Source organism: Ranitomeya variabilis, chromosome 4, assembly GCF_051348905.1.
Source record: "Ranitomeya variabilis isolate aRanVar5 chromosome 4, aRanVar5.hap1, whole genome shotgun sequence".
Taxonomy (NCBI): domain Eukaryota; kingdom Metazoa; phylum Chordata; class Amphibia; order Anura; family Dendrobatidae; genus Ranitomeya; species Ranitomeya variabilis.
The window spans coordinates 547,325,909-547,340,664 of NC_135235.1; the positions used below are offsets into that span (position 1 = coordinate 547,325,909).

Here is a 14,756-nt window from a genome sequence, read left to right on the forward strand (position 1 = left end):
AATAAAAATGAACATTTAACTTTTTTTCACACAAAATTTATTTCAGCTCCAATTTGTTTTATTTTACCAAGGGTAACAGGAGAAAATGGACCCCCAAAGTTGTTGTACAATTTGTCCTGAGTACGCTGATACCCCATATGTGGGGGTAAACCACTGTTTGGGCGTATGGCAGAGCTCGGAAGGAAAGGAGCGCCATTTGACTTTTCAATGCAAAATTGACTGGAATTGAGATGGGACGCCATGTTGCGTTTGGAGAGCCCCTGATGTGCCTAAACACTGAAACCCCCTACAAGTGACACCATTTTGGAAAGTAGACCCCCTAAGGAACTTATCTTGATGTGTGGTGAGCACTTTGACCCACCAAGTGCTTCACAGAAGTTTATAATGCAGAGCCGTAAAAATAAAAAATCATATTTTTTCACAAAAATGATCTTTTCGCCCCCAATTTTTTATTTTCCCAAGGGTAAGAGAAGAAATTGGACCCCAAAAAATGTTGTGCAATTTGTCCTGAGTACGCTGATACCCCATATGTGGGTGTAAACCATTGTTTGGGCGCATGGCAGAGCTTGGAAGGGAAGGAGCGCCATTTGACTTTTCAATGCAAAATTGACTGGAATTGAGATGGGACGCCATGTTGCGTTTGGAGAGCCCCTGATGTGCCTAAACACTGAAACCCCCTACAAGTGACACCATTTTGGAAAGTAGACCCCCTAAGGAACTTATCTTGATGTGTGGTGAGCACTTTGACCCACCAAGTGCTTCACAGAAGTTTATAATGCAGAGCCGTAAAAATAAAAAATCATATTTTTTCACAAAAATGATCTTTTCGCCCCCAATTTTTTATTTTCCCAAGGGTAAGAGAAGAAATTGGACCCCAAAAAATGTTGTGCAATTTGTCCTGAGTACGCTGATACCCCATATGTGGGTGTAAACCATTGTTTGGGCGCATGGCAGAGCTTGGAAGGGAAGGAGCGCCATTTGACTTTTCAATGCAAAATTGACTGGAATTGAGATGGGACGCCATGTTGCGTTTGGAGAGCCCCTGATGTGCCTAAACATTGAAACTCCCTACAAGTGACACCATTTTGGAAAGTAGACCCCCTAAGGAACTTATCTAGATGTGTTTTGAGAGCTTTGAACCCCCAAGTGTTTCACTACAGATTATAACGCAGAGCCGTGAAAATAATTTTTTTTTTTTTCTCAAAAATGATTTTTTAGCCCCCAGCTTTGTATTTTTACAAGGGTAACAGAATAAATTGGACCCCAAAATTTGTTTTCCAATTTGTCCTGAGTACGCTGATACCCCATATGTGGGGGGGAACCACTGTTTGGGCGCATGACAGAGCTCAGAAGGGAAGGAGCGCCATTTGGAATGCAGACTTAAATGGATTGGTCAGCAGCCGTCACGTTGCATTTGCAGAGCCCCTGATGTACCCAAACAGTACAAACCCCCCACAAGTGACCCCATATTGGAAACTAGACCTCCCAAGGAACTTATCTAGATGTGTTTTGAGAACTTTGAACCCCCAAGTGTTTCAATAAAGTTTATAGCGCAAATCCGTGAAAATAAAAATTCTTTTTTTTTTTTCACAAAAATGATTTTTTAGCCCCCAGTTTTGTATTTTCACAAGGGTAACAGGATAAATTGGACCCCAAAAGTTGTTGTCCAATTTGTCCTGAGTACGCTGATACCCCATATGTGGGGGGGAACCACTGTTTGGGTGCATGACAGAGCTCGGAAGGGAAGGAGCGCCATTTGGAATGCAGCCTTAAATGGATTGGTCTGCAGGCGTCACGTTGCATTTGCAGAGCCCCTGATGTACCCAAACAGTACAAACCCCCCACAAGTGACCCCATATTGGAAACTAGACCTCCCAAGGAACTTATCTAGATGTGTTGTGAGAACTTTGAACCCCCAAGTGTTTCACTACAGTTTATAACGCAGAGCCGTGAAAATAAAACATCTTTTTTTTCCCACAAAAATGATTTTTAGCCCCCCAAATTTTTATTTTCCTAAGGATAACAAGAGAGCTTGGACCCCAGAAGTTGTTGTTCAATTTGTCCCGAGTACGCTGATAACACATATGTTGGGGTAAACCCCTTTTTGGGCGCACGGGAGAGCTCGGAAGGGAAGGAGCACTGTTTTACTTTTTCAACGCAGAATTGGCTGGAATTGAGATTGGACGCCATGTCGCGCTTGGAGAGCCCCTGATGTGCCTGGACAGTGGAAACTCCCCAATTCTACCTGAAACCCTAACCCAAACACACCCCTAACCCTAATCCCAACGGTAACCCTAACCACACCCCTAGCCCTGACACACCCATAATTCTAATCCCAACCCTAATCCAAACGTAAATGTAATCCAAACCCTAACTTTAGCCCCAACCCTAACTTTAGCCCCAACCCTAACTTTACCTCCAACCCTAGCCCTAACCCTAACCCTAACCCTAACCCTAAACGTGACTGAAATACGTGGCACTGAAATACGTGGCACTGAAATACGTGGCACTGAAATACGTGGCACTGAAATACGTGGCACTTAAATACGTGGCACTTAAATACGTGGCACTTAAATACGTGGCACTTAAATACGTGGCACTTAAATACGTGGCACTGAAATATGTGATACGTGGCACTTAAATACGTGGCACTGAAACACGTGGCACTGAAATACGTGATACGTGGCACTGAAATACGTGGCACTGAAATACGTGGCACTTAAATACGTGGCACTGAAATATGTGATACGTGGCACTTAAATACGTGGCACTGAAATACGTGATACGTGGCACTGAAATACGTGGCACTGAAATACGTGGCACTGAAATACGTGGCACTGAAATACGTGGCACTGAAATACGTGGTACTAAAATATGTGGCACTGAAATACGTGATACGTGGCACTGAAATACGTGATACGTGGCACTGAAATACGTGGCACTGAAACACGTGGCACTGAAATACGTGATACGTTGCCCTGAAATACATGGCACTGAAATACGTGGCACTGAAATACGTGGCACTGAAATACGTGGCACTGAAATACGTGGCACTATGACTGTCAGAAAATGTTCATTAAACGGTTAGGGGTGAGGTTAGGGGTAGAGTTAGGGTTAGGGTTTGGATCCCTTTATCACCTTGATGGTGGTGGGTGGCTTTTCAGTGTGTTTTCTGTTTTTTTTCGATTAAAAATGCATGCGTTTTTAACGCAAACAAACGCATGTGCTTAAAAACACCAAGAAAATACTGCAGGTTGTATTTCTGAAAATTAACGCATGCAGAAAAAAACCGCATGCGTTTGAAAACGCGACCAAACGTGTACAAAAAAAACGCATGCGTTTTCAATGTTAAATATAGGGAAAAAACGCATGCGTTTTTTTGTGCAAAAAACGCTGCAGACAAAAACGCAAGTGTGAAACCAGCTACGCTTTTTATAGCAAAAAAGTTTTTGCGTCTCCACATTTTGAGAGCTATAATTTTTCCACATTTTGCTCCACAGAGTCATGTGAGGTCTTGTTTTTTGCGGGACGAGTTGACGTTTTTATTGGTAACATTTTCGGACACGTGACCGTTTTTGATCGCTTTTTATTCCGATTTTTGTGAGGCAGAATGACCAAAAACCAGCAATTCCTGAATTTCTTTTGGGAGAGGCGTTTATACCGTTCCGCGTTTGGTAAAATTGATAAAGCAGTTTTATTCTTCGGGTCAGTACGATTACAGCGATATCTCATTTATATCATTTTTTTATGTTTTGGCGCTTTTATACGATAAAAACTATTTTATAGAAAAAATAATTATTTTGGTATCGCTTTTTTCTCAGGACTATAACTTTTTTATTTTTTTGCTGATGATGCTGTATGGCGGCTTGTTTTTTGCGGGACAAGATGACGTTTTCAGCGGTACCATGGATATTTATATCAGTCTTTTTGATCGCGTGTTATTCCACTTTTTGTTCGGCGGTATGGTAATAAAGCGTTGTTTTTTGCCTCGTTTTTTTTTTTTTTTTCTTACGGTGTTTACTGAAGGGGTTAACTAGTGGGGCAGTTTTATAGGTGGGGTCGTTACGGACGCGGCGATACTAAATATGTGTACTTTTATTGTTTTTTTTTTTATTTAGATAAAGAAATGTATTTATGGGAATAATATTTATTTTTTTCTTTCATTATTTTGGAATATTTTTTTTTACACATTTGGAAATTTTTTTTTTTACTTTTTTACTTTGCCCCAGGGGGGGACAATACAGATCGGTGATCTGCCAGTTTGCATAGCACTCTGACAGATCACCGATCTGGGAGAAGTGCAGGCTGCTTCACAGTGCCTGCTCTGAGCAGGCGTCTGTGAAGCCACCTCCCTCCCTGCAGGACCCGGATCCGCGGCCATCTTGGATCCGGGTCTGGAGCAGGCAGGGAGGGAGGTAAGACCCTCGCAGCAACGCGATCACATCGCGTTGCTGCGGGGGGCTCAGGGAAGCCCGCAGGGAGCCCCCTCCCTGCGCGATGCTTCCCTGCACCGCCGGCACATCGCGATCATGTTTGATCGCGGTGTGCCGGGGGTTAATGTGCCGGGAGCGGTCCGTGACCGCTCCTGGCACATAGTGCCGGATGTCAGCTGCGATATGCAGCCGACACCCGGCCGCGATCGGCCGCGCTCCCCCCGTGAGCGCGGCCGATCGGCTATGACGTACTATCCCGTCGGCGGTCATACGGGCCCACCCCACCTCGACGGGATAGTACGTCGGATGTCAGGAAGGGGTTAAAGGGATTTTCCGCAAGGTGGGAACAGCGGTTTTTGTTTTCCATAGGGTAACATTGTACTGTACCCTGCATGGAAAACTGCTGCGGATCCGCAGCGGCAAATCCGCAGCGGATCCGCAGCAAAAACCGCAAAGTGTGAACATAGCCTAACAGGAAATGATGTAGGAAGGTTATACAGATTATTTAGGGATTCTTTCCAGTGAAACTATTGCCACAAAAGATGATGTTACTGTAGAAAATAGCTGGCAATGCTACATTGTTCATCTAATAGTATCTTTAATAGACATTAAAAAGCTTTTTGTTTATAACAAAATGAAAAAAGAAGGTTTAAAAAAGAATGAACAATGAAAGCCAGTATTTGAACACAAAGAGGTGTTTTTTTCTTTTGCTGTTCTTCATGACTAAATGCTCCATACATATTGGATCGCTGTCAGCCAAACAACTAGATCTCTTGACCCCCCATTCACAAGTGTGGTTAGCTGAAAGTTCATGTGTCTGAAGAGGAGAGCGGAGAAAGCCTCTGCCACACACTTGTGGCAGCGGCTTATCTCCTGAATAACAAAAGGGTTGACCTTAAAAAATGCAAACTGCTGGATCATTATCACCCCCAACATCATCTGTCAAGGAACAGTTAGGATGCCCCTACACACAAGACTGTTAACCCCATCCCAGCAATATCGGCAGGGTCGGCCCACTTTAGTCCATGGGGGGACTTAAGGGGGTTGTCCAGTCATAAACTACAAGTCTGCAGTCATTTTATGTGACTGTAGACTTGTGAATCCTCATCAGGTACACTGCATGCTGTTAGGATTCGCTGGCATCAGTGCCAGGATATCCTGGCCACATTTCGACTAAATTGTGTCCAGCCTCGCTCAAAACAGTTCCATTGAGCGAGGCCGGGATTGTGGCAGGGAGTATGCATATTGCATACATGAGGTCACATGACCATCCACACTTGACGCTGACACCAGAGAATCCTCACAGTGCGCACTGGGTGCGATGTCAGGATTCACAAGTCTACAATCACATAGAGTGACTGCAGACTTGTAGTTTAAGACTAGACTACTTCTTTAAGAAATAAATGTTTTAAAGTAGTGAGTAATATGAACAGCACATAAAAAAGAACACAATGACTGTCAGTCTATCAAATTGCCATGCTGGAGAAAATAGTTACAATCACATCAGTGACAGGCTCATAATTATGATTTTTTTCTGTATTGAAATGTCAGCAAGAAAGGGAGGAAACGGCTGTACTAACAGTCAGGCTCAGATAGTCACCTCCAGAGGTCCCAGCACATGAGCAGTGACTGAGGTTCAGAGATCATCCAGGTTTTCATCTAGGATATCTCTGTACTTGTTCGCTTTCATGTTTCCTTCAATTGCAACCAGTCGTTCTGTCCCTGCAGCTGAAAAACACCCCCATAGCATGATGCTGCCACCACGTTTCACTGTTGGTATTGTATTGGGCATGTGATGAGTAGTGCCAGGTTTTCTCCACACATACCGCTTAGAATTATCACCAACAAGGTCTACAGTATCTTCATCTCATCAGACCAGAGAATCTTATTTCTCATAGTCTGGGAGTCCATCATGTTTTTTTATCAAACCCTATACAGGCTTTCAGATGTCTTGCACTGAGGAGAGGCGTCCGTCAGGCTACTCTGCCATACAGGTCTGACTGGTGGAGGGCTGCAGTGATAGTTGACTTTGTGGAACTTCTTTCCATCTCCCTATTGCATCTCTGGAGCTCAGCCACAGTGATCTTGGGGTTCTTCTTTACCTCCCTCACCAAGGCTCTTTTCCCACGATTGCTCAGTTTGGCTGAATGGCCAGGTCTAGGAAGACTTCTGGTGGTCCCAAACTTGTTCCTTTTAAGGATTATGGAGGCGACTGTGCTCTTAGGAACCTTGAGTACTGCAGAAATTCTGTTGTCACCTTGGCCAGATCTGTGCCTTGCCACAATTCTGTCTCTGAGCTCCTTGGCCAGTTCCTTTGACCTCATGATTCTCATTTGGTCTGACATGCACTGTGAGCTGTGAGGTCTTATATAGACAGGTGTGTGCCTTTCCAAATCAAGTCATATCATGATTTAAACACAGCAGGACTCCAATGAAGTAGAACCATCTCAAGGAGGATCACAAGGAAATGGACAGCATGTGACTTAAATATGAGTGTCTGACCAAAGGGTCTGAATACTTATGACCATGTGATATTTGAGTTTTTCTTTTTTAATAAATATGCAAAAATGTCTACATTTATGTGTTTTTTTTCAGTCAAGATGAGATACACAGTGTACATTAATGAGAAAAAAATGAAATTTTTTGAATTTACCAAATGGCTGCAATGAAACAAAGAGTGAACATTTTAAAGGGGTCTGAATACCTTCCATACCCACTGTATACTACATTTTGCCTGATGCTTTCTAGCTGTTTGTATTCCTTTTTACATCTCTTTTTTTGCTTGGCACATGACTGTGCAGGAAAAAGTATATTGTGGAAGCCAGAAAAATTTATGTATAAGTGAAGTGTGACAAGATGACAGGTCCTGGGACAGTCTCTCAGTATTCAATGGCTGTGAATGGGATGGCAGACATTTCCTGTTGTCCTGGTAACGACCTCATTCACATCCACTAGGCTTACAAATTGGTAGAGAAATGAAGGAGGGGGAGATTAGGAACAAGAAGAGACACAACATCACCGAGAACCAGGAGTACCAAACCAAAGGAGAGCTCTGACACTGATGTACAGACAAGGCTGGTCTGTCCACGCACTCAGCGCAGGCAAGAATCTATGACAAACTCTATCCTTGCTGCATCTGTATAGAAATGATGCAGAACTTCCATTGGCAAAACTAGAGTCCGATGGGCCCTGATGCAAAATCTGGGCCTGGGCCCCCTACACACGCACAACCACCCCCACCCCCCCGCGTGTTGGTCAGATGTATGGGCCCTTGTAGCATTCTAAATCCTAAAAGAACATATACGTCCACCCCATTATGTAGTAATGTCCCCCATCCTGGGCCCATCCTATATATTTCCCCGATCCTGGTATATATGTACTCCAACCTGTTATATATGTCCCCCATCCTAGCATATATGTCCTCCATCCTGGTGTATATGTTCCCCATCCTGGTGTACACAGTGGGTGCAGAAAGTATTCAGACTCCTTTAAATGTTTCACTCTTTGTTTCATTGCGGCCATTTGGTAAATTCAAAAAAGTTATTTTTTTCTCATTTATGTACACTCTGCACCCAATCTTGACTGAAAAAAAACATAAATGTAGACATTTTTGCACATTTATTAAAAAAGAAAAAATGATATATCACATGGTCATAAGTATTCAGTCCCTTTGCTCAGACACTCATATTTATGTCACATGCTGTCCATTTCCTTGTGATCCTCCTTGAGATGGTTCTACTCCTTCATTGGAGTCCAGCTGTGTTTAATTAAACTGATAGGACATGATTTGCAAAGGCACACACCTGTCTACACAAGACTTCACAGCTCACAGTGCATGTCAGACCAAATGAGAATCCTGAGGTCAAAGGAACTGGCCAAGGAGCCCAGAGACAGAATTGTGGCAAGGCACAGATCTGGCCAAGGTTACAAAAGAATTTCTGCAGTACTCAAGGTTCCTAAGAGCACAGTCGCCTCCAAAATCCTTAAATGGAAGAAGTTTGGGACCACCAGAAGTCTTCCTAGACCAGGCCATCCGGCCAACTGAGCAATCGTGGGAAAAGAGCCTTGGTGAGAGAGGTAAAGAAGAACCCCAAGATCACTGGGGCTGAGCTCCAGAGATGCAGTAGAGTGATGGGAGAAAGTTCCACAAAGTCAACTATCACTGCAGCCCTCCACCAGTCGGGCCTTTATGGCAGAGTGGCCCGACAGATGCCTCTCCTCAGTGCAAGACATATGAAAGCCCCCACAGAGTTTGCTAAAAAACACATGAAGGACTCCCAGACTATGAGAAATAAGATTCTCTGGTCTGATGAAACGAAGATAGACCTTTTTGGTGATAATTAGTGATGAGCGAGTGTACTCGTTGCTCGGGTTTTCCTGAGCACCCTCGGGTGGTCTACGAGTATTTGTAACTAGTGATGAGCGAATATACTCGTTACTCGAGATTTCCCAAGCACGCTCGGGTGTCCTCCGAGTATTTGTAAGGCTATGTGCACACGTTCAGGATTTCTTGCAGAAATTTCCTGAGCAAAACTGGACATTTTCTGCAAGAAATCCACAAGCATTTTTTTACACTTTTGACGCATTTTTTGCACGTTTTTGACGCATTTTTTTCTGGAGCTTCCCAATGCATTAAATAGCGGGAAAAACGCGAAAAATCTGCAAAATTAATGAACATGCTGCGTTTTTTACCGCAATGCGCTTTTTTCGCGGAAAAAAACGCATCATGTGCACAAAAAGTGCGGAATGCATTCTAAATGATGGGATGCATAATATATGTGTTTTTTATAGCGTTTTTATAGCGAAAAACCCCAAAAAATCCGCAACGTGTGCACACAGCCTAAGTGCTCGGAGATTTACTTTTCATCACCGCAGCTGAATGATTTACAGCTACTAGCCAGCATAAGTACATGTGGGGGTTGCCTGGTTGCTAGGGAATCCCCACGTGTAATCAAGCTGGCTAACAGATGTAAATCATTCAGCTGCGGCGAAGAAAGCTAAATCTCCGAACACTAAAAAATACTCGGAGGACACCCGAGCGTGCTCGGGAAATCTCGAGTAATGAGTATATTCGCTCATCACTATTTGTAACTGCTCAGAGATTTAGTTTTCGTTGCCTCAGCTGCATGATTTACAGCTGATAGACAGCTTGAATACACGTGGGGATTCCCTAGCAACTAGGCAACCCCCACATGTACTTAGGCTGGCTAGCAGCTGTAAATCATGCAGCTGTGTCAACAAAAACTAAATCTCCGAGCAGTTACAAATACTCAGGAAAACCCGAGCAACGAGTATACTTGCTCATCACTAGTGATAATTCTAAGCGGTATGTGTAGAGAAAACCAGGCACTGCTCATCACCTGCCCAATACAATCCCAACAGTGAAACATTGTGGTGGGAGCATCATGCTATGGGGGTGTTTTTCAGCTGCAGGGACAGGATGACTGGGTGCCATTAAAGGAAACATGAATGCGGTCAAGTACAGAGATATCCTGAATGAAAACCTCTTCCAGAGTGCTCTGGACCTCAGACTTGGCCGAAGGTTCACCTTCCAACAAGACAATGACCCTAAGCACACAGCTAAAATAACAAAGGAGTGGCTACAGAACAAATCTGTGACCATTCTTGACTGGTCCAGCCAGAGCCCTGACCTAAACCCAATTGAGGATCTCTGGAGAGACCTGAAAATGGCTGTCCACCAATGTTCACCATCCAACCTGACGGAACTGGAGAGGATCTGCAAGCAAGAATGGCAGAGGATCCCCAAATCCAGGTGTGAAAAACTTGTTGCATCATTCCCAAGAAGACTCATGGCTGTTCTAGCTCAAAAAGGTGCTTCTACTGAATACTGAGCAAAGGGTCTGAATACTTATGACCATGTGATATTTCAGTCTTTCTTTTTTAATAAATTTGCAAAAATTTCTACATTTCTGTTTTTTTTCAGTCAAGATTGGGTGCACAGTGTACATTAATGAGAAAAAAATGAACTTTTTTGAATTTACCAAATGGCTGCAATGAAACAAAGAGTGAAAAAATGTAAAGGGGTCTGAATACTTTCCATATCCACTGTATGTTCTTTATCCTGGTATATATATGTCCCCCATCCTGATACACATGTTCTCCATCCTAGTACCGTATATTTGTCCCTTATGCTCGGCCATATCCAGGTGTAAATATATCCCCGGATCCTGGTAAATGTCACCCATTCTGCTGCTATTCTTTAGAAAAAATATATATATATTCTACTCACATCCCATCCACTGTCCTTTTCTGATGCTGGCAGCTGACTTCAGAGTGCAAGCAACAGGAACACATGACGTCACTGCCATGTATCTCCAGTATAAGAATTATACTAGCGATGTACCTGGTACAGTGACGGAGATCATATGCACATGAGGAGGCTGCGGTGCACCCGTAGTGTGGCTAAGAGTTTGGTGAACCGTTATGCCTCCTCAATTGCAAATTAGGGCCCTTCCCCTTCTTCTGGTTGACAGTGCTTGCTTACCAGAGCAAGAACTGTGTGAATGTTGCCGGCATGTGTGCGATGTGTTCTCTTCCCTATCCCCTTTTTTCTAACACAGCTCGCTAAACTAATACCCCCGGAAGCGCAATGAGTGGCATCAGAAGAAAAGAGAGAGGGCCAAGAACGCACGTGGCAACTACGTGCGAGCACATCTGTATACGCGCCAGCAGAATTTAGTGAGTGGTCTAGGTAGCAAGCACTGTTAATCAGAAACAGGGGAAGGGCTCCAGTATGCGAATGAGGAGGCATAACGGTGCACTAAACTATTGGCCATGCCATGGGTGCACTGAAGTCTCCTAATTTGCATATAAATTAAAAGTTACACAGTACCAGTAACAGGTATAGTGCTAGTATGGTTGTCCCCTATAAAACCGTATATCCCATTTAAAATGCATTTTGGGACTCCATATAAAGATACAAATGTCTCCTGTGGAAAACTATACTGTAGACATCACGGTAAGTTTTCAGCAGTCCTGTGCATACATCTATTACTATACAAAAAGGAGACAACAAAAGGGGGAAAGAACATAAAAGAATAAGGAAATAATAAGGTAGGCGATAAATACACTGAGCAATTAGCCTGGGAGCTGGCCAGAAACACTAGACACAATATATACTTTGTATGTTAGAAGCGGAAATCTTACAGAAATAATGCAGTAGAGCCCAGACATCTCTTACACATGAAACATAGCTGGTTGTGAACTTGAGTAGATCCCCAGATGCCAACTAACACAAAGCAGAAGGCCCGGGAGACTTCCTGCAATGCACACATAGAAAATACAACATGTCCCCTCCTACCAGTCATCCTACCTGAGCACATTAGTGTGTCAGGTCCGTCCGCAGGTCAAACATAGCAAAGTCCAGCAGGTCCCTAGTCGCTCCCAAGATGGTACTCCACTGTAGTGAGGATTTGAACCCCCTTGGCCTTTGCTAATTCTGTACAATCATAGGCATAATGCCTCATTTAGCATTTAGAGCTAGTAGATGTTTGGGTGGGTAGGCTCACCGCACTACCATGGCACAGATCTCTGATGATAAAGATGGTGGCTTAGAGGCGAGGACGTATACAGCCATCAAAGCAAACCACACAGCAGCTAGATTGTAGATTGTGAGCCCTCGCGGGCAGGGTCCTCCCTCCTCCTGTACCAGTTGTGACTTGTATTGTTCAAGATTATTGTACTTGTTTTTATTATGTATACCCCTCCTCACATGTAAAGCGCCATGGAATAAATGGCGCTATAATAATAAATAATAATAGCTATGGGGCACATAAAAAAGAGGCCCATCACCGGTTGTCAATGCCCTTTGCTAACGTGTGAGGAGTGCAGTGCAGAAGTCTCCTCCCCTGAGGAACTTCAATGGCAGCGGGGAAGAACTCCACAAGTAGAAGGGTACAGAGGGAGAACAAACACTAGGCCTTTCTGCTTGGGGTGTAAAAACCTGGCACTTACATAAGCAGCCAAAACTAACATTATAAATGCAAGTACAAGTACAAATGCAAGCACCTACAAGTAATTCTTTGCTGATCACTGGGGATTTTACCACTGGGACCCCACCAATCCTGTGATCGGGGCTCTGGAGTGCCCCAGTTGAATACCTGGATGACTGCAGGCGATAACCATGAGCAGACAATGGTTCTGTGTGGGTCCGGGATCAGGATGAGTAGGTGATAACTTTCATTTATGGTGCAATTGCCTTAAAGTTTTCCTAGGGTTCCCTTTTATGTACAACAAAATCTAGGATAGGTCTTATCTGTCGTCACATACGGTCCTAGAGGCATATGGTTCACAGTGATCAGTGGCAATAACTCGCTATATGTAAAATTCTGGATTGGCATTCACTTGCTTAACCATCGGCTCTTGGGATTTCTAAGCGTTCTGGACATTGGCCCCTATTACTTATACAGCGTGCGGAGCTGCCCAGTGCACATGTATCATCCCCACATTGGAATACATCTGCAAACTATTACCATCCTCACTTGTCAGTGAGTGAACATAGAGCATAGCAACCGCCGGGCCCCCGCGCTCATTAATGCCGAGTGGCACTGGAGTGGTAGAAGCTGCGTCCTGATTGGTTGCTAGGATGCCTAGCAGATTTGTACCATTGCACCATGGCACCCCATATTTAGGAGGGGAGGTCTCCACTGCATTTATAATGTCTATTCTTTTATTTAGGTTTTTTTTTTTCATATACTATTATTATTATCACTGCTTTAATCCTATGAATAACTAAAATGATGACCCCCCCTAATTTCACCAGCCACAGATGCCCCTTGGAGAGAATTGGAAGCAGACGATGTCTGCCAGGAGGACAGCTGGGAGCTGGGACAGCTGATATCACTACAAATAGAGAGGAGGACTGCTAATATACACTGGTCCCTGGAGAATCACATCCACCAGCATTCCCCACACATGTGATCGTGCCAGGGGGGCGCATAGCCCCTACAGGAGGGGACATCATGTGATATTAAGGCTATTAACCCCTCAGCTACTTTTAGAATGAATTACCTCATCAATATGTCACTACGCTGTGAGTCACTGTGCAAAAGATGCCCGATTGGTAAAATGTTGCCCCTTCTGTGCCCACCTTCCTGCTATATCCAGAGCGGCGCCTTCTGTATCACAATGTAACAATTTTCTCTCCTTAGAACACAATGTATCATCAATCATAAACATTCCTTCATCCAAGGGCAGCAGAGCCGCTTCTACACCCCAAATCCATCCCCACCCATTACATCACACGTTCCAATTACCCCGGAGACTGTAACCCCCTCCCTAACTGGTCCTACAGTATGCCACCTAACCCAGCACTTCTCCAGCCCCATCCACATGACCGATCCAGCAGGGACTGCACCCCAACAAAATGAATGAATGGACCCTAATCTACAGCCACAGAATAGGGTCACCCTAATTTATCTGTCTGAGCCAATCAAAAATCAGGAGTAGGCTCTCCTATCAGAGATCAGATCCACCCTCTCCAATCAAAGACCAGGCTCCCTGAATTCTGTAATGTCCTCACCCCAGAAATGCTAACAATGGAGCCCGCAATCACCGCCTGATTCAGGGGGCACCATACATGCAGACATGCTGGGATCACAACATGCATCAATGTTCATAGCTGAGCTCCATGCACATCCTCTGACCCTGCTACCACCCATCTCATTGTCTTCCCATCCTGCAGACTTACCCTGAGGCATTGGGGGCTCCACCAGTGATTTTGCATGGCAGCCTATGCAGCATATCACCATCAGGCCCAGCCAAGGATTCCTGAGCCCCCCAGAAGACATCCCTAAATCCACAGCTCGCCCCATGCCTCCCACTCATCACCCCTCCATTCTTCCTTCTCCTCTACATACACAGACAGCTTATAATTCCCTGCTTCTCCCTCCCTCCCTCTGTCTTTCTGTCTCTCCTGGTGCCACACCTCCCCCTTCATTTTCCACTGGAAAACCAGCACCATCTGCTGGCCAGATGTGGATTTACATGGATAAACACACTGAGGCGAGAATAATGCTTCACTGGCAAAACCTCATAGATACAACTCAGCCCCAGAGAAGACTGTGCCCTCCCTTCCTACATTGGCTTTTGTCCTATTATGTGCCAAACCTCATGCGCTTCTTGGACAGACAAGATGTATCTCATACCTTGATGGCTTTTCTATACTCAAACCCTAACATTTACGCTGAAAAAATGTAAAAAGTATTAACAGGTACAGCATCCTACTACTGGGATGACCAACAAAATCTCTATTTCATAAAGACTTCTATGTGGGAAAAGCAGATTAAAAACCGTAATAGGGCA

The 14,756-nt window shown here is 44.3% G+C and overlaps 1 protein-coding gene across 2 annotated transcripts in view; it reads right to left on the minus strand.

The window, feature by feature from the left end:
• FAM171A2 (family with sequence similarity 171 member A2) overlaps positions 1-14,354 on the minus strand; it is a 41,422-nt gene extending 27,068 nt beyond the window's left edge. For both annotated transcript variants that reach the window (XM_077252589.1, XM_077252588.1), the window contains exon 1: positions 14,143-14,354. In XM_077252589.1, coding sequence (XP_077108704.1) covers positions 14,143-14,266 — 124 coding nt within the window. In that variant the 5' untranslated portion in view covers positions 14,267-14,354. The remainder of the gene's footprint in view (positions 1-14,142) is intronic.
• Positions 14,355-14,756: the final 402 nt, after the last annotated feature.